The sequence below is a fragment of the Aulonocara stuartgranti genome (assembly GCF_965226115.1).
Source record: "Aulonocara stuartgranti genome assembly, chromosome: 23".
Lineage (NCBI taxonomy): Eukaryota > Metazoa > Chordata > Actinopteri > Cichliformes > Cichlidae > Aulonocara > Aulonocara stuartgranti.
Window position 1 is genome coordinate 29477561 of NC_138958.1, and position 20170 is coordinate 29497730.

General features: G+C 39.2%; 1 protein-coding gene across 3 annotated transcripts in view; it reads right to left on the minus strand.

Moving 5' to 3' along the window:
* Positions 1–5240: 5240 nt before the first annotated feature.
* LOC309701191 (N-chimaerin) overlaps positions 5241–20170 on the minus strand; it is a 29032-nt gene continuing 14102 nt past the window's right edge. For all 3 annotated transcript variants that reach the window (XM_082525258.1, XM_082525259.1, XM_082525260.1), the window contains exons 7-15: positions 17063–17189; positions 15517–15678; positions 11133–11210; positions 10381–10465; positions 9785–9958; positions 9078–9155; positions 8857–8994; positions 7783–7888; positions 5241–7663 (exon numbers count right to left, since the gene is read on the minus strand). In XM_082525258.1, coding sequence (XP_082381384.1) covers positions 7492–7663; positions 7783–7888; positions 8857–8994; positions 9078–9155; positions 9785–9958; positions 10381–10465; positions 11133–11210; positions 15517–15678; positions 17063–17189 — 1120 coding nt within the window. In that variant the 3' untranslated portion in view covers positions 5241–7491. The remainder of the gene's footprint in view (positions 7664–7782; positions 7889–8856; positions 8995–9077; positions 9156–9784; positions 9959–10380; positions 10466–11132; positions 11211–15516; positions 15679–17062; positions 17190–20170) is intronic.

Genomic DNA, 20170 nt, shown 5'->3' on the forward strand with positions numbered 1-20170 from the left:
AACCCGCAACAAATTACAAAACCCCACAATAAATTAAAAAACCCCACAACAAATTACAAAAACCCCCACAACAAATTACAAAAACTCACAACAAATTAAAAAACCCCACAACAAATTACAAAAACCCACAACAAATTTAAAAACCCCACAACAAATTACAAAAACACACAACAAATTAAAAAAAAAACCCACAACAAATTACAAAAGCACACAACAAATTACAAAACCCCACAACAAATTAAAAATCCTTGACGGGAAGGGATTTTTAATTTGTTTTCTGAAACATCAGATATGTATCGGATTCAGTACCACATACGAAAGTGACCCAGATCGGATTTGAAAATATCGGAATTGTGCTGTTTTTACACTGTCATACCATGATTGGATATGGGTCGCATAGGGTAAAAATAAAAGTCGGATTTGATGCGCTTTCGCGTGCAGTGTGAACTTCGCCAGAGCCTCCACATGTTCTCACTGTAATTTGCCCCTCATGAATGAATTTATGATTGCACTAATTTGAATGTTCAAGAGAAAATCAAATGCATTTTACTCACAGTACCCTACAAACGTCACTGCTGTTTAGTTTTCTGTCTTCATTTATGTTGGAAGCGATAGCAGAGCTGTACGTTTGAATTTGTTTCCAAAATCCCTCATTTAGATGGAAGTTAGCGAGCTAACTTCCTGCTAATTTCTAACTCTGTTAAATGTCATAAATTCCGTTTCGTTTTCATGGTTGCCTGGATGATAAACTCAATTGTTACACATGGTAGAGCAGAACGCTGATCATTTTATTACAGATGAAAGACTTTAGATAGTTTTTCAACTCTCAGTGATTTATGGACCTGCAGCAGCGTTTGAGCCCAGACATGGCTAGTGACGTCAGACTTAAAGACCGGATAAAGAGTGATATGAACATATCTATAACTTACCGGAATGAAAATGTCTGGAGCACACCAACAGATATTTGGAGATGGAAGAGAACTGCATATCAGCTCGTCTCACAGCTGCTATCCAGACTAGACGCCTTCTTTTGGTAACATACGATACAAGAGCTGCCTCATGTTGCTTCCAGGTGGGGAAAGAATGAAAAGATAAACCATTTTCAACCTTATTGCCTTGCCGGTCGTGTGATCTAAGTTTACAACCAACCGCACAGCAAGTACGAACCATAGCTAGTGTTATCCGTGTACTTTCGCTCCTCTTTCGCTAGCGCTTTGTTTGGGCCAGAAACATGGCGCCTCAACCAAAAATCATGGCCACGCCCCCTCTCGTGACATCACACTCCAAAAGCCCCATTAGGCTAATCGTTGCGTCACTTCCGGTATTTCAGACAATCCCTTCCCGTCAAGGATTTTTAATTTGTTGTGGGGGTTTTTGTAATTTGTTGTGGGGGTTTTTTTAATTTGTTGCGGGTTTTTAATTTGTTGTGGTTTTTTAATTTGTTGCGATTTGCACTTCCCAGCCACCATACAATTCTGACCTGAGAAAAGAAAGAGGAATTGTGGTGAAAGTTGGATGAAGTGGTTCCAGAGGGCCGGCACGCATCCATAGGGGAGGATCGCCTGTCACGTGTGAGTCTTGAAATCAAACAGATGGGAAGGCTTTCCATGGGCAATGGCAGAAACAAATGACATATCCCTCACTTTTAGTGCTGTTATTCCGATTGCTGGTATTTAAACAGTAAAGACAGTTGACAAAGATATCTCCTCGTTAGTATAGTGGTTAGTATCCCCGCCTGTCACGCGGGAGACCGGGGTTCGATTCCCCGACGGGGAGTATTCTAGTTTTTGTTTTTTTTGTTTTTTTTTTTCTTAATAAGATAAACCTTTATAACATACTATATGAAGGGTTCATAAACCTTTTTCACGGTCATATCCAAGCTTTTCAAGCACATTGCATTAGAGTGGACACTCTAATGACCATATGAAAATTAAAACAACTCATCCTAGGTTGACTTAAACGCAAAAGCTCAGAAATGAGCAGAGCTGTCTTAGCAGCCTGCCACGCATGGGGGGTGCTGGAAGTAATAGTTGATTATACAACAAAATAAGCATATGCATAACCATTTGCAAAAACAAGAAATGTGTGTGTCAAAAGATCCTGCCCCGTGTGAGGCTCGAACTCACGACCTTCAGATTATGAGACTGACGCGCTGCCTACTGCGCCAACGAGGCCTAGGATGCAACACACCAATGGACCCACAAAAGTCATATTACCAAGAAATTGTCGATATCTAAAACCGGGAAGCAAATTGGAAAGGTTAAGGATTTGAAAATGTAAGGCTGATAAGTATTTTTGTCTCTTTTATTTTATTGATGCCTTCAAACAAACAAGTACAATTAGGGTCAGTAATATTAACAGTTAAGCCAAAATAAAAGCAACATAAAAAATTAAAGAAAATGCTTCTGTGTACCCAAAGAACATAGGGAACATAGAAATTAATTTATCGACTAAAAAAAAAATTAAAAAGATTGTTGCATTGGCCGGGAATCGAACCCGGGCCTCCCGCGTGGCAGGCGAGAATTCTACCACTGAACCACCAATGCTCACAGATGCCCCTTATCGAATTGCTGAATTAACATGCATACATCAACAATGTCTCTCATGTCTTTCAGTGGTTTCCCACTGAAAATGACATGTAAACTTTCTAGCGTCCAAACACTGGACATCAAAATTACAAAAGAAGACAAACAGGAAGAGGGGCAAATGAGGAAAAGATTAACGCCCAACGTGGGGCTCGAACCCACGACCCTGAGATTAAGAGTCTCATGCTCTACCGACTGAGCTAGCCGGGCTTACAGCTTTAACCTCAACCCCTAGTGTTTCAAAATTCACACTTACGCTTTAGCATAGTTTTAGATGATAGGAAGACTAATACTAAAACTGATATCCAATCCAAGCAAACTAAAATTTTTAAACTACAAGACACAGTAGCTGTGAAATTCATTTATCTATAAAACATATCTCTAAAATGTACTCAAAGTGCCATAAAGTCGATTCTGTTCATATGGATGTAAACAAAATATTCTGCCCCGTGTGAGGCTCGAACTCACGACCTTCAGATTATGAGACTGACGCGCTGCCTACTGCGCCAACGAGGCTTGCCACTACAGTTAACAAGAAGGTTTTTTACACACAGCGGAGCTAAAGCTACTATGGCACTGTCATAAAGAGGTAAAATTGGATACTGGAATTTCGTGAAGATCAATTGGCAACAAGTGTTGCCAATTATAAAATGTTGCCTTATAAAAATAAATAAACAAACAAAAATCCTTTATAAAACATTAACATTTTCAAAATTAGAATAGAGCACACCTGGCATTACTGTGAAGCACTTTCTGGTTTTTAAATGTGCTATATAAATAAAGTTGTACTGTATTGCATTATATTGTATTGCATTGGCACATGTAGTTCTTTTTATTTTCCAAAGGGGTGAAGTAGAACCTTCTTACTTCATAAAAGCATTATGCATAAACTGCATACCAACATTTTAGTGCATTTTTATTATAAAAATATGAACATGCAGTGCATATTTACCCAGCTGACTGTGCACTGTGCTTCTGGCACGCCACAGTGACGGTTAAGAAGTTGGCAACTACCTTCAAACTTAAAAAATGTTAAACCTGCTGACAGCTAGCACACCAAACAAAACCCTTTCACATATGTTTATTAAAACAGTCATATCCAGCAGCTTAAAAAGAAGCAAATTTGCACTGGTGTTAATAACCAAGTAACTGTAATTTAGGCGTCATGCTGATGCTAATGAGCAGGTAGTAGGTAGGCTAGTATTAGTGGCTAGTTGTTCGCTAGTCACCACCTCAAGCTAACAATATCTGCACAAAAACACGTTATTTTAAACTTAACAGAGGAAATTCACAAAAAACAATACAAGCGTCCTCATTCTAGCCCTACAGTGCCTCACCTTGTGTCATGTAGTTAACATCGTCTGCGCTTTTTTTCCTCGACGCACATGTCCGAAGTCCGTGCAGTCACCCGCTAGTAAACTCCTCTCCAGACTCTATTTCCACTGAGGTTTGCTTTAACAATATAAATAGAAATAACTAGTTTTTATGCTTCTCTAGGCAACCTAAATTCATGTGGTTATATAGTGGTAGTCTTGCTATGGTGTGTCCGAGTAAAAACCCGCATCACGACCAGTTCGAGCAGCAAATGGAGGACGCTCGAGCCAAGTCATGAGCACGTGGTGTGAAAAAGTACAAGGCGTGCCCGAACATGAAGTTTTGCTGCATAGCGCTTAAAAACAGAAGTAACTACCGTATCAAAGTCCATTATTTTATCTTACAAACTTAGTTATTTCACTTTTTTACTATTTATTTTTTATTGATTCATTTATCTTTTTTTAAAACACTGATGTCTAAAACTACCATGTATTATTTAATTTAGAAAATTATGGAGCAAAATTTAAAAAGAAAATGCTTTAAAATAGTTTAGGCATTTTGGAAGTCTTAAAAATGTTGTTTAGCCACAGTATACAATATTGTCTCAGTGTTAAAAAATGTTAATAAACATTTATTGGTTTTTGAAAATTAAAATTATACTAAAAGAAATATTGAACTTAAGAGGGAGGTTTTGTTTCCAGGTCTTGTCACTGCTCATAACACAGATACAGCAAACTGGTTACGTTCCAGGGAAATTCAAAAAGTCATCAGAAATACTGTATAAAGGGATCTGTTACATTAATTCAACAGCATTGTTACAGAATGTGGTATAACAATTATTACATTATTACAAACAACCGTTGTTGTCAAAGGTTTGTCAAAAGTAAGTCAGAGCTGCACTTGATTTAATTAATTATACTACAATTAGTAGTTTATTAGCCCAACTATGGATAAGGATTGAAAATGAAAAAAAAAAACAACTTTAAAATCTCTGTGCAGCAGTTTCATACTCTGTATCATTACCATGTTAAACTGCAATGCCCCCATTAAATCAAATGAATACTTGACTATTTTCTTTCTATCAGCTCAAAACAGTCTAGCTATTCCCCTATGACCGCTACCATCTGTCATCACCCAGAGAACTGCTAATCCCTGGATATTTTCTCTTTTTCAAACCACCGGTTGTGTGGGAAGATCACAGTAGATGAGCAGTTTGTGAAACACTCGGACCAATTTGGCCTTAAATCACCTTTCTTCCCCATTATGGTGCTCAGTTTGAACTTCAGCAGGTCTTCTTGGACACATCCATACTCAAATGAATTAAAACCCAAAATTCAGACGACCAACTTAAAGTCATATTTAATAATTTAACTTCACCATGCATAAACCATATAGAAAATACTTTACAGCAATGACAATAAAAAAAAACCCAAAACAAAACCAAAAAAACCCAACACATTTTAATCATGATGCTAAAAAAGCAGCTGTCACAGATCACTGAAGGGTCACAAGTTTTCATCAGGTTAGTCTGATAAGAGTTAGTCTATGGTTAGACAATGTAAATAAAGAAAACAGATAACATGAAAACATAATCCATTAGAAAAATGCTGATGCTATTTTTATGTTACATCAATTTGATTTACACCCAGCAACTGTCCTTGCTTTACAAAAAAAGAAACCAAACCAAAAAAAAGCCAAAAAGGTCTTCAAGTCGGGTGGGTCTTCACTACTCAGTGAACCCCCCGACAAAAATGGGGGGAGGAATGAGTAAAGGTGAGTAGTAGCAGGTGGGGGTACATGCAGAAAGCCTTCATTTTACACCTCCACCCTTTCAAATGGCACTAGTTTAACAACAAATAAAAAAGCATGGACAGATGATTTCTATCATGGACACTGCTTTTACGGCATCAAAACATTACAGCAAACTCAAAAACCTCTGTAATCTGTCACCTGCTCTAGTCAGGGACAAATCTCATCTTCACTGCAGAAGGCAGACGTTAAGATATGAAATACAGACTGGCCTTTGGGCTTGAAATTATCATCACTTCCTCCAGTTTCACAGTTAGATTAAGTGGCATCAACACAAGTGACAGATACATGACTTCCAAACATGTTTACAGAAGGAGAGGCAAAGCACCGATGCAAAGCAATTGGGATTCGACTTGATATTAAAACTTGCCCAATTATCCCACTCAGGCCAATAACAGAGATGGGCCTTGAAATTATCAGTGTGCTTCATTTTGTTGAATTGCAGTCGGGCGAGTGATGATGAATTTCAATTAGTATTTTCATTGCAAAAATCTCCTTCATAACAAAACACTGCTTAATTACAGCACCGCTTTATACAAATGACAAACCAAAACAAAAAACAGTACTGGCCTCACGTATTTGCGTTTCAAGTCAAACGAGGGTGTCCCTCCCCTCGGCATCTGCCACTACAGCAAAGTATGACGGCTAAAGCTGCCTGACAATTACTGGTAAATACTGTGTGTTCATGTCTGACAGATGGTCTGGCACAATACTTCTTGCTCTATGTTTGTAAGTTGTGTCAGAAGCAAAATTTTCACTTGGAAAGATGCTGTTTCAGGAACTGGAAAAACGCTTCCTTTAAATAGACTCTCACTGAATTTTAAGTGTCATTTCCTATCAGGTTTTCAACACGTGGCAAGTGGAGAAGTGAGAGAATTGAAGGATTGTTAATTTGCAGCTCCGCCCGCTTCATCGCCGGGCGCAATTACACATCATCACACCACAAAAAAAGAAAAAAAAAAGAAGAAGAAGAAGAAGGCGGTTTGAGGTTGCTGTGTGGTTATAATTCAGCGACGGGGCAAAAGGGAGAGCTATGAAGCAAAAGCAGAGCAAAAGAAGAGGAAGGAAAAAAGAAAGGCCATAGGTCCAAATCACTTTAGTTCCATTTGGAGGAATGAGTATGCGCCAAACGTGAGCAATACACTTTTTCCAGTCATTCATTCATTCATCCGGCTGTCTACTGTTAGGAAGCCAGTGCTGCTGCTTCTTCTCTTCAAGAGGATCAAACGGGACACACTGACACTAAGAAAACAACGAAAACTTACCAGGACTTTCAATGATAAACACTAACCAAGCTAACATTTTCAATACAGTTATGTTTTTCCACAATCCAAAATGTCAAGGCATCCTTGTAGGAAGAAATGACAAGAACTTAAAGATAGATGGTGCAGTGTTTCTACCACACATTGTTAATTCTCTCGCTGATACAGGGTGTTTCTAATACCAACTCATAGAGACAAAGTAGAGCTCGTTGACTTGATGTTTTGCTCCTATTTTCATTAAACTTTAGGGAAATGCTGGGTCCTTCCATCCACTTCTTCACTCAAAGTTGCTGTGTCTCAAGATAGATTTTGTTAAATTGCTTTCATGAAGACAGACACTTCCTTCATTTCTCGATTTATCCAACCATCACAAAAGCAGGTAGTATATTTTTTGAATCCTCTCTAGCGAGACACAAGTATCTTGCATGTTTCTCCTTCATTTTCTCATTAGAAGCCACCTTTTTATCTTTAAAAGCATTCAAGTGTCATCCCCAGTCTCTCTTTTTATCTCCTCTTGCACCTCAGAACAACACATCTTCATTGGTAATGAGACTTTCCACCACAAGTCTCTGATATCGGATATCGTTGAGTGCCGTCATGGCGTCCAGCTCGGGCGCCCTCATAAGTGTTGGGCCGAAGACGATGCCTAAATTCTCGCTAGTCATGAGATTCTCCTTCTCGTATTGTGTCACTCTGAATGAAGAAAGAGACCAATTTATATAATATGTAAAAACAACAGTCAAATAATAATGGAGATACCAAAGAAATAAGTATGTAACAAAGTAAAACAACTGCTCGTGTGTGTGTCTGACCTCTTGAGGTGACCCATGAGGTATCGCAGCGTCTCGCAGTGAGCTGGTGGCAGCAGCTTCAAGGCCTCATGGAGGGCCTCCAGTCGTTTCTCTGGGTCTGTTATTTCTACAACACACACACACGAAAATATTGAGATAGTGCATCTATACAAATGATAGGTTTAGCCTCCAGGTCAATATTTTGAATAGATGTCTTTCAGAAATAAAAAACAAAAAACAAAAGACCTCAAGTCTCATTTGATTTAACAATATTTTCCTAATGAGTTTATGACCTTTGTCACAAGTTTTAAGTATTATTTTAATGAAATTCTATGGTAATTTACCACATTTGATCTAAAATAAAAAAATAAAGCAAGCTATGACTTTAAGTATGTGTAATTTACAATTTTGTTTTAATTTTGGGGCCCACTATGTAGAGATTTTGGCCTTTAAAATAAAAATATTAAATAATAAATATCAGGTCTGTGATGAGAATATTTTTAGCCAGCATCATACAAGTGTGGTTTAATTTAGGTACCTTTAAAATAATTTCTGTTCAAGAAACAGCCCGAACAGACATAGACTTCTGTTAAGGAGGGTAATAGATACTCTTTGGGTAAAGTATAAGCAAACCAACCATACCACATTATCACCTCCCCAAAAACCAAGATGACATAGTTCCATAAACTTTAACAACCAATGGTGGCTACGTCCATCTTCTATTTAACAGTCTGTTTTCAGGAGTTCTAACTAAGGTTTTATTGAATCTGTTTAAATTTTTACAGTTATTTCAGAAACCTAAATTTCTCCAATAGGAAGCTTAGAAGTCTCATGAGAGTGAATACTGGCGTGTCTAAACCGCCTTCATTTGGCTAACATCGTTTAAAAATGTAACCATACAATTTTAACTGATGTTAACCAGGGGTATTCAATTGAAATTTAAAGAGGATCCAGACTGAGAGTTGCATCTTGGTGACCTACAAAAGAGAGGGTTGTCTAGGACTCCTTTTGTTGCTTATTTCCCTATAACCCTGAACAAGTCATCTTTGAGTTTTAAGGTAAATTGTGGTTAAAAGCCTGAACGTTAAGACCTACTTGCAGCTTCTATGAAGCGTGGGTAGGCATCATACGTGATGAGGGGTATGGGCAGCTCTCTGAAGTACAGTTTGAGGGCTCCGGTGATGATGTTGATGTCCTCGTAAGCATTTGAGGATATGTCTGCTTTCTCTCCGTCTGTGGAGGAACAATCGTGCGCATGACATTTAATTGATTTGGCAAAAGAACCTGCTTATGGAACATTGGGGGGCGACACTTACCTCTATCAAAGGCCAGTTTAACGTCTTCAATCAGCTCGCTGAAGCCTGATATTCTGTATAAACCTTCTGACTGAAGACCTGGAAGGTTTAAATCATACCAATATTAATTTGATGACTACGATAAGCTTAAATTCTGCATAACCAACTAAAAAAAATTCAGTGTACAGCCTCTCAGATGAGAATGTTTTCTATTTATGTCTTAAAGAAATGATAAAATTTATGTTTCTTTCCTGCTATTAGCAAATACAACTGAAATGGATGCAAAAATGATTATTAAACACACACAAACACAACATATGTGAAGGCAGAAGAAAGAAATAAAGCGTGGGGTGAAGACTTCAACTGTCTCTCTCGCTCCAGTCAAGTTCAATCTTTTCAAGTCTTTATTGATTTCACGTATTAGTTTCACTCAAGTCATCAATAAAATGCTGTCTGCGGCAGCTGTCTTGAAGGGAAAACTGTCACTCTCCACACACGCACACACACACACCTACATTCACAGATGAAGCTGCCTGCGTACATCTTTTTAGCATTGAGTGGGTGGGCTGACACACACAAAGGCAATCGCATCTTGCGTATGAACGCCAGCCTCGTGGGTGTTCTCCTTTCCTCCCCCTACTTCTCTTAACCTTGCTGCAAACAATACTTAAAAGCCTTTTTCTGTTATATAATCTCTGAGTCACACATACACGCTCTCTTTCTCTCACCTCTGGCCTCAATTTCCTGTATACACATGTCGACCACCATGGGCCTCTTGGTGTTGTGGGCCTTGACCAGCGTTGTCAGGTCACAGCTGTACACCTTCTTGACGTGCCGAAGGTCTGGCTGGCAGTCGTTGGGTACGACTTTGGAGCACTGCTTATGGACGTTCAACCCACAATCTGACAAAGAAACCCAGAATTTTGTTTTATGTCACTTTATGTCCATTTTTAGACATCTCTGTTTTTTTATTTTTTATTTTACTTGTGATGATCCTTAAGAGTCATTGTTAGACTGCATGATGAAAGTTGCTTTTAAATGTAGGCGTTGCAGAAGCCCAGTTCAATCACCCACACATGCAGTAGTGATCACACTGACAGCTTGTTCTTTGGCACCCAAGCCAGTCTTTTAGCATTTTAAAATCCATGAAACGGCGCAGATGAGTCAACAACAGTGAAAGTGATTAACTTTAGCCTGCTCTCCTACTTTCGAGTCATGCTTTAAGACAGAAAGTACGAGTGAAAGAATTGGAAACTGAATCATGATTGGAAGAGAAAAATTACTTTATGGCGAGAAGGAATGTGCTTGTTTGTTTGTGACTTACCTGCACATTTCACTCCCTGAGCAATGAGACCCCACATGAAGTTGGCACAGTACTCACACCAGTGGGGACCCCTGAATGTATGAACCTGGTTAAATAGGCATAAAAAAAGACAAACTCGATGTGTTTAAACGTTATATTTGCCACAATAATTATTAAACAGCAGCAGATTGGGTCAGAGAAAAAATAAAAAGAGTGAAACACATCAGTCAAAATAGCCAATAATTGTATATTTGAGAGAAAAGGGTGGGAAAATTATTCATATGATCCAGATTGGGTCAAGTAATACCTGAATACCAGCAGTAACCTTTATTAGAGACGGACAAAAGACTGATGGAGACACAACAGGAGTGCTGAAAGGGTGCTCAGAGACAATTTATAGTGAGAGCAGAGTTTTAATCTGCTCATTTATTGCACAAATTGGCTCTGTATAATGAAATGCTAATAACCTCCATCACATCGCAGTACTCTTTGTGTGTCTGTGTGTGTGTCTGTCCACATTTCTCTTGAGCTCGGGACACTGTGGCTCTGTTGTGCCTCTCACTAATAATACACAAAATCATTATACGGGAATCTAAAAGTAAACAAAGGCTGAAAACATGAAGATTGTGTGTGTCTGTGTGCGTTTGTGTGTGTTTCTTAACACTCTAAGCCTTCTATGGTGAATTTGAATAAGTCCCCACGAGCTGAATCAGCGATTCTGGCAGCACACTCACACACATAAATAGGATTTGGGGAGCAAAGGAGTGTCTCACCTTGAAGTTGTGGACCTTCTCGTACTTGGGCGCCAAGTCGCTCTCCCTCAGGGTGGCCCGCCGCACCAGTGATGTGAGCTGTGAAAGGGCAAAAGATCGGATTGGATGCCAGAAAGTGGAAGCAGGGGAGGTGGGTTTGGAGGGGGCTGTTGCCCGGTTGGCTGCAGCACTGGGGTCCGAGGAGCCCGCGGAGAGTGGCAAGGAGGGAATTGAACCAGCACTGGCATTCAAGGCGAGCGCGGCAGTAAACAAAGAGCCCTTCTGACTTATTTCCTTCTCGCCTCGCCTGCGTGACTTCTTTTTACCCCTCCTAACAACATACGACTCTTGGCTCGGCATTGTGGGATCAACAGAGAAAAAGAAAAAATAATATAAAAGAAAACAAAGTTCAAATCCCACTGATTAAAACAATAAACCAAACAGCCTGCTGAAAAATTTAATTATTCTTAAAGGCTGCTTTAAAATAAAATAAATAAATAACATAAGAAAAAAAAAATCCCAGAATAATTAATAAAGTAAAAAAAAAAATAGCAAAACAACTATACTAAATCATCTCACAGCTCCATCTGACAACAACAACCCAAACCGAGGAGCCAGCATGGGACCAATCCTGCTGTCTTAGAACCACAAAGATCAACCAATCAGATTAGCGCAGCATACTGATGGGGTTAAATGGTGCAATTCCAGTTCATTAAAAAAACAAAAAACAAACAGAAAACAAACAAACAGAAAAAGCCAGGCAGGCAACAAGAAATCTGTCCTGAAAACTTCAGTGAATAAAACTCAATAAATCTCCACTCCTTGGAAGGTGTTTGTGAAATCCTGATGCGACAGAATTCCTGTGTCTCGCTCTCGTGTAGGTGAACGCGTCAACCCACATGGCTCTGTATATATGTGTGTGTGTGTGTGTGTGTGTTAATCCGCTTTCCCCATCCTCTACACCAGGCAGAAACAGCGCTTGGGAGGGAGGGAGGCGGAGAGAGCCAGAAGAGGAGGAGGAAGGTGGGGGGAGTAAGCTGAGCTACGGTGCAGCAATGGATGAATTTAACAGGTCACAATGAGAGGGGAAGGAGCCAATCAGGATGCTGCATTTTCTTGTTGTTCGTCACCAATTCTGCCACCTCGATGGTCCCAGGAGAGACGGCGAAAAGGAGGGAGAACGAGCTGAGAAACAATATGTTGTTTCATTCATTCCTTCACATTTTTTTCTTCCTCTTTGTTTCCCCCCGTTTTCCTTTGTCATTCCACCTGCAGCAGCTGGATGCTTTTCCACTAAAAGCTTCCAGTATTTATGACAACTAGGAACTGCTGTATCTGCCTTATACACCCGGCGGTAACAGATAAACACAAACCTTGTGTCCTCGTGTTGCTCTTGGGTTGCATCCATTGTCTCATGCCACATAAGGAACATTATATAAGAGCAGTTTAGTCTGGACTTAAGTGCACTTTAGAAGACGTCCCTTGTCAAGTACTGCCTCTGGGAAGGGGGATGTTTTCTCTTTTTCGACTTGTTTTTGGGCAAAGAATATGTAAGATTTACAAGCTGTGTGTTTTCTATGGTCCCACAGATAGATATAACCAAAGAAACGTGTGGATTTTTTCATCACAAATCCAATTAAAACAAGCTGCCGCACATCCAACTTCATTAATTCTCAGCTTATACACACAACACAGTGAATATGTATGACTGATCATGGATATTTAATGACTGTTGTCACTGTGCTGAATGCAGCGGGGTGCAGGTTGGCGCACAAAAGAGCACTTTGATCACAGTCAGATGCAAAAAGGGCAAAAAAAAAAAAAGACAGAAAAGGAAGAACCATAACAGCTGTAGATAAAATCTGCAGAGCTAAAAGTCACCGGATATTACTGAGTTTTTCTATCATTTTCTCAGGTAGACCAAAAAGTGCAATCTTATTTTTCCGCCACATTTCACCTCACTGTCCAGTGATTTCAATCTGATAACAAGGCTTTAACAATTAATGTTTAAAAACGCACGTCTGAATCGCCCTCAAAGGCACAGTAAAACAGAGTTTAACCCCCGTAACTAAAGGTGATTAGCTGCATGAAAAAAAATACGAATTTCCTTCTCGTGTTTGTTGTTCCCACAGTGAGCTGCCTCTGGTCTCAATGTCACTGGCGTACTGCTTTGTCTGCAAATCCACCCAATTATGAAGGCACACACGTACACAGGACTACCCCCATCACACACACACACACACACACACAGTGATGTATGAGGTGCAGTGCAGGTGGTCATGCACTGCAGGTCACATAAGGCCTCGTGATGCTGAGCAGTGGTTTAGCAGATAAACATACTGCACTGTGGGTGTTTGTGTGTGTGTGTGGAAACTGGATTATATTATTGTGTGTATGTGTTTGTGTGTGTATGCAGGGGTCTTGGGGGTTTTGTAGTATAAGCCTGAATGCAGCTGCATGCACTCATCAGCACAAACTCACAGTTGCAGAACTGAAATTTGCATTAGAAGTTGCTCAGTCATTAGCAAGATGACCAAGAAACCTCGCATCTTCCTATTTAAAAAAAAAAAGAAAGAAAAAAAAAGAAAGAGAAAAAAACCTCGACCGACAGGAAAAAAGTTTCCCCTCAGTTCCTGCTTTAACACTAATTAATTCACATCTGAACGAAAATTAATGAGCCGACAACAAACTTGATTCCTGTATACTTCGTAGCTTTTGGGACATAGCAGGTTTCTGCAGGCAAACCGCTGTTATGTAATTTTACTGCAGAGCCCTTGGCTGGAGGCCATCTCTCCTCTGCATCCATCCTCCGCCTCCTTCTTCTTTTTCTTCACCTTCTTTCTCCATGTTCCTCAACTCTCATCCTTCTATCCTGCTGCTGCATTTACACCAACTTTCCTCTGCTCATTTGAATTCTCTACGTGGTCTCTTAACATTTAAAGACCTAATCTTTTTAGATATATGTGTTTATCATTTATACGTTTTGGTGGTATATACGCTCACATTAGGCATTATGAATGTTATAACCTCTAGTAACACAGGTAAGGTTCAGAGACTTTAAGAAATTACATAATACCTCATACTGCTCACAGTATAAATCCAGTATGAACTAAACTATCACTTGTTAAACTGAAACAGAAATGTAGAACTTTTTATTACCATGTTGTATACACTGTTACCAAAAATGGTTAAATAGCTAGGAAAAACACGCCCTATCAATGGTCTGCTGCACTTTTTCAAAGTCTTGAACAAAATTCTGTTGCAGATACAAATTTTGGCGACCATTATCTTGCGTTCAGGTGACGTACGCTGAACATGCAACTTGAAACGGACACAAATGGAGAACCTAACACTGCACATTGGCCGAACCTGATAAAGAGGTGATGGGATTCATACAGACATCTGAAAAGGTCTTTATCAACAGGAAAAACCTGTACAACTTATTAAAATACATTTACACACCCAAAATTTATGCTTTCCTTCACATTTTCCAAAGCTGTCAGGCAGGTCAGATTGAATTCTTTTGCAGGGCCGAATTTGCCCACTGTGCCCTATGTTTGACATCCATGTACTAGAGGATTGTTGCATTGCTTGGACCAGCCTAAAGTAACAGATTTACATTAATGCAGCGCTTTAGTGTAATTAACAGTAATTAATTAAGTCGTGTTATCTGAAACCAAAGTCTGTGATACTTTTCAAAAGTCTTAATTCAGTATTTAGAGGTGAGTGAAACGAAATTCTGTCACAAATACAAATTTTGGTGAATAAATGATAATCACTGCATGTATGACCATGCTTGTGAAAAGTTTAGTTCAGATTGGACGACCCGTTAACGAGGAGATAGGGTACATACAGTAATGTATACATTATGCTACTAAGCCAGCAAATAACCAAAATATATACATTTCTTTTTTTTTCCATTTTTAATTATCCCACATGTCTGGACTTCACAGTGTAGACTCCAATGTCCTCATCCTTTGCCACTCCTCTGATTAAAATGAAAAAAAACTAGGACTCATCTCAGTGACTGTAAACTTCAGCCAACATTTCTTATTCAATCCCCCGCCAAGGCCTTCAGGTCAGTTGCCAGGAACATGTTTTTAAGAAGCATCTTCCAGAGTGTCTACACAAGATCCTTCTTAAAAACCCACATTTCGACATTTCTTGTAGGAAGTGATAAGCCCAGAAAATATTGACTTGTATTCATTGTGATTACAGATTAAGGTTTATCATTCTTATTATTCACCCTCTAAAGCTCTAAAGTATAGATCCTCTGAATGATCTATTCAAAGGTTTTGGACAAGTCTGAACAATAATTACGAAGTCAAACTTGGTGCATCTTACAGCAGATAAATGACATCACGCTCATAGGATATACGATATCTAGATCACTGATTGTCCTCACCCTTTCCTCTGTGTTGTGGTCATCTTTGGCTGGAGTCGGTCCGTCAGGTTCCTCCTGGCTGTGAGGGAGGTGTTTTTTCAGGGTGGGCTCCTGGTTCAGAGTGGTGTATCCCACATGCTCGTAGATAGGGTTTATGGTCATCTTAGCGATGTACTCTGCTGCCTGAGAAGAGAATTAAATCCCTGTAAATTCAATCTGGGAAACTGTTGCCTTGTCTTTGTATCTCTGAAGGCAGCAGAGAATTTTTTTGGCTTCCAGGGAATAAAATCTTGCCTCTTACCTATAGATTTGGCCCCGTTTTTAGATTTATAGACTTCTTCCAACTTATGTTTAGGTAGTCTATGGGAAGTTCAGTGTTTCTGTGTCCCCTAAAACCTTACATTTTTACTGTTAATTTTTCTTTAGCTGGCCACTATAACTAATAATGTTCTTCATTATCCATGTTTTGTGTCCTGAGACACTTTTTTTATAGTTGAAATAAGCAAATAATAAATAATGGGACTTCTGTCTTCTGAAAGAGATTTGAATTCTGCTCATCTGGATGTAGAATTTTCTCTCTAAGTGATTCCTTCATGCTGACTGCAGGTTTCCTCAACCCTATAAAAAGTACATTTGCGCAATGACTGAAACTAGCGCTACTAACTAACAATGGCTCATCAGATCAGTTTCATGATCGTTGATATGCAAATTCTCATGATCACTGATCAATGACCATGAGTTCCATTCACAGAGAGTTGGGGAATGGCTGCAATCACAGCATTTTAAAATGATGAAAGATATACTTATAGGCCCCCTCCTTGATTCAGAGTAGGTGTTTCCCTTTTCACGGAAACGGCCTCCTTGACTCCCCACTCAAACTAACGTTTCTCCCTGTCCAGGATGTGTACAACTTCATCACTGAAAGACTGGCCACTGGTCTCTAGTTGGAAACAGACTGGAGACTCGTGGCCGAATGAGACAGCTCTTCTGGACTGTGCCATCTGCTTAGCTAGAGGTTGTTTGATTTAACTGTCAATGTGATCGTCATTACAATCTGCATATCAATGTATCAATGATCATAAAACTGATCTGACGGCCCATTGTTAGTCAGTGTTTACTAGTTGCTAATTTGGGTCATTATGCAAATATACCATTTATAAGGTTGGGTTGGTCAAGGTTGTTCAGTTGAGACTGAATAAGACAGTTGAATGAATAATGACGCGTTTTTCCCACTCACAATACATCCAGATGAACAGAGTCAGCTTTCTGGGATTTCTTTACCAGGATGACTGAGCATGCATCAAGGCATTTCAATTTTCCTTCTGTCTTTGTGACTTTTTAAGGAATTTAAGTGTTCACATGATCATGAAAGTGATTAAATATGTCTCAAACTGATGGATTTACACCTGTCAAAGACAGTAAAACTTTTTTGAGAAATGTTGCCATTCTGACAAATACCCATCCATAATTCATACTGAGGCATCACAGGCTTTTATGTCTCTCTGCTGAACAGGACTGCTATAAATAAGGAAAGCAGGAGGAAGGACAGATCAATGCAAAAACGCACCTTTGTCTCGATATAGAGTGTGATGAGGCCATCTGTGACGAGGTCATGGATGGACTCAAACCTTTTTTCCCCAACAAAGTGTTTCCCGTCATGGTAGAGACGGAAGTTTCTTGTCTGGTTCCCAAACCTGCAGATAAAAGAAATGAGCAAATTTTGTTATTCGGTATTTTGAAAGTCAAAATTTATGTTAAATCTTTTCCTTGAATTTTTTTTCAATTAATGCATCCTCAGGGTCTGACTCAAACCTTGACAAATTTTGATAAGAGACGGCCTATAAAATAGCAATAACCTTGTATCTGCCAGTCTTTGTAAGTCGAGGGTCAAAAACTGAGGTTATCTGCAAAACATGTCGTTACTCTCTCCAATTTAAAATCCTGTAGCTTTGCTTTCCGCTAACACGGAGCCAGAAAAGAGTGGCACAAACTCTAATCGACACACAGACTTTGAACTGGGCCACCACACGTGCGCTGTTATTTCTTCCTCAGCGGATCACAATGAGATTAAAGCAGCACTGTTAAATCATTAACCCAAAATCCAACCTTTCTTTTTTCTACCACTCAGACTGGGACTCAAGTTTATGAAAGGGTATTTATGGAAGGTAATTATAACCACAGGGGTAAGGAGGGACAGTAAATGACTGAGAACAGTTGCACAGGTGGAAAAAAAAAATGACACAGCTATGAATAGACCGAACTGACCCAAAACTAAATTCAAATTAAGCCATGCACCCATTTAAAAGTGTGACACCTACTCTGAGAAAATGATAGCTCACAGTCAAGTAAAACTAACAGCGAAGTGTGGGCAGCCGGGTAAACTGACAGAAAACAAGAAACAAGCCTTACTGTTAACAGGCTTACTCTCACTCTTTCACAAGCCTTGCTGTGAGGAAACATGTGCACGTAAAGTTGAGCTCCTCTGAGCTGTTTAAAGGTTGACTGCAGAGATAAATCCTCACACCTTACAGCACCTGAACACAATTAGACAAGCTTTAAAAAGCAGCATGCACTGTCACACAAATGTGTGCTTGTACAGACAGAAAGGTGTAGCCTTGGTAGTTAATATCATATTCTGTGTCTGTATTTCTTCTCACTCTGGCACTGGATACTGTATCAATATAGTTTACACTATGCTTTGAGATGGGAATAGGGCCGATAAGGGGGAAAGGCCTTGAAAACACTGTCACAACATATATCAAAATGTAAATATTTGATCATAATACTCTAGTTCTATCATGGATATCTGATAGCTATAAATATTGTAGAACTGCAGATGGCTAATAGCTAGTAGCTAAACTTTATATAAACACAGAGCTAAGGCAGTCAAATGATGGAAGTTTTGAGGTTACAGCTTTTCCTTTCAGTAAATTTCATCATGTAGAGATTCTGGTTGGTACTAGAGCTATGATTTATGTATCGCACTGCAATTGTGTCCCTTTGCATATCTGCGTACAGAGAGGGGTTTTTTTTCAACCAACAGAACTGTGCTCACATGCAGTCCATAAAATTAAACCATAAACCATAAAATATCTCCTTTATGGTTCAATTTATACTCCATCCATCCATTCTCTTCTATTATCCAATCCTCTCAACAGGAAATTTGAGTATTAAAAAAAATAACAAGACGGAACAGTCGACCGACATAAAGTATTCTGCACATTGTGCAAGAAGGAATTTTCTTTTCACCGAAGCACTTCCAGCTTAAAATATCACATTGACACGAAGCATACGTTAGTCGGGGATGCTGCTAGGACCTTGGCTAACGCGTCACCCAGCTTGCGACAAACCACTCACGGAGCATCGGGGACTGAGTAAGTCTACCTCAGAAATACTGACTGACACAATTGCCAAGTGGATTGCAACAAACTGCAGACCTATTAATATCGTTGAGAACAAGCGCTTTACATAGCTTTGGTTCCTCGTTTCAAGGACTTGAAGTGCCTCTCCAAGAGTGACAGAGAGAGTGGATAAATGTTTACAGAGTTTTTTGTTAACATGAATGTTTAAGATGTTCAATAAACATGTTAAGTGCATATATTTTCCCATTTTTCTGGGGTCTGTTTTTATCATGCAAAATGAAATGTGATTAATATTGAATAAAAATGAATGATATTTAATCATGATTAATCAAAATGAATCCACAGTAACCCTGTGGCGAATTAGATTAAACATTTTACTTGTTTGACAGCACTAATATATATTATATATTAGTGCAGTAGTTCCCAAACTCTTTTTGCTAGGCCCCCCCCTTTGCTTTACAAGAAAAATGTTTTTCACGTTGCGCTGTGCGCCACGTTATTGTTTACATGAGATGAATTGCAGAATGGCAGATAGAAACAAAATACTGTTAATCTGATTATCTTCAGGTTTTACACGCTTACATATACACACACAGTTACTGTCCCTCCATTTAGAAAGGCAGAGGCGTCACGGTGTGATTATTTTACCTGTAGTTTTTTTTTTATTTTTTTTTTTACTGTGTAATAATATTCAACATTGCTATCAGTACATTTTTCAAAAAATGCCTCTCTGTGCAAAATGGGTTTAAACACATAAACAGCTGTGGGATCCTGTTTGTCTGTGATTTGAACCGGGGGAACAAATCATGGCAGGATCAGCCTGATATTATTTGTATCCCACTGTAACTTTACTGTATAAAGAGCTAACATCTCCAAAATGTCAGGAGTAGTTAGTCATTACAACAAGTGTTTGTGAACTAAAAATCAAGAATGTGGGATACTGTTTGTCCTTGATTTGAAGGTTTTCCCTTCATGCTCCCATTCCATCCACTATTTAAGTCTGATGTCATTAGCTATGTCTGGGCCCAAACTACGCTGCAGGTCCCAAAGTCAAGCGCTCACTGCACCATCACTGAGAGTTGAAAACTGTCTAAATTCTTTCATCTGTAATAAAATGATCAGTGTGGCTTAACGGAGTTAGAAGTTACCAGGGAGTTAGCTTGCTAGTTTCCATCTAAATATAATATAGCATGTTCTGACTGAGAGAAAAGGTAAAACTTACAGCTCTGCTATCACTTCCAACATAAATGGAGACAGAAAACTAAACAGCAGTGACTTTTGCAGGGTTACTGAAATTGGGATAGCTGGTATGT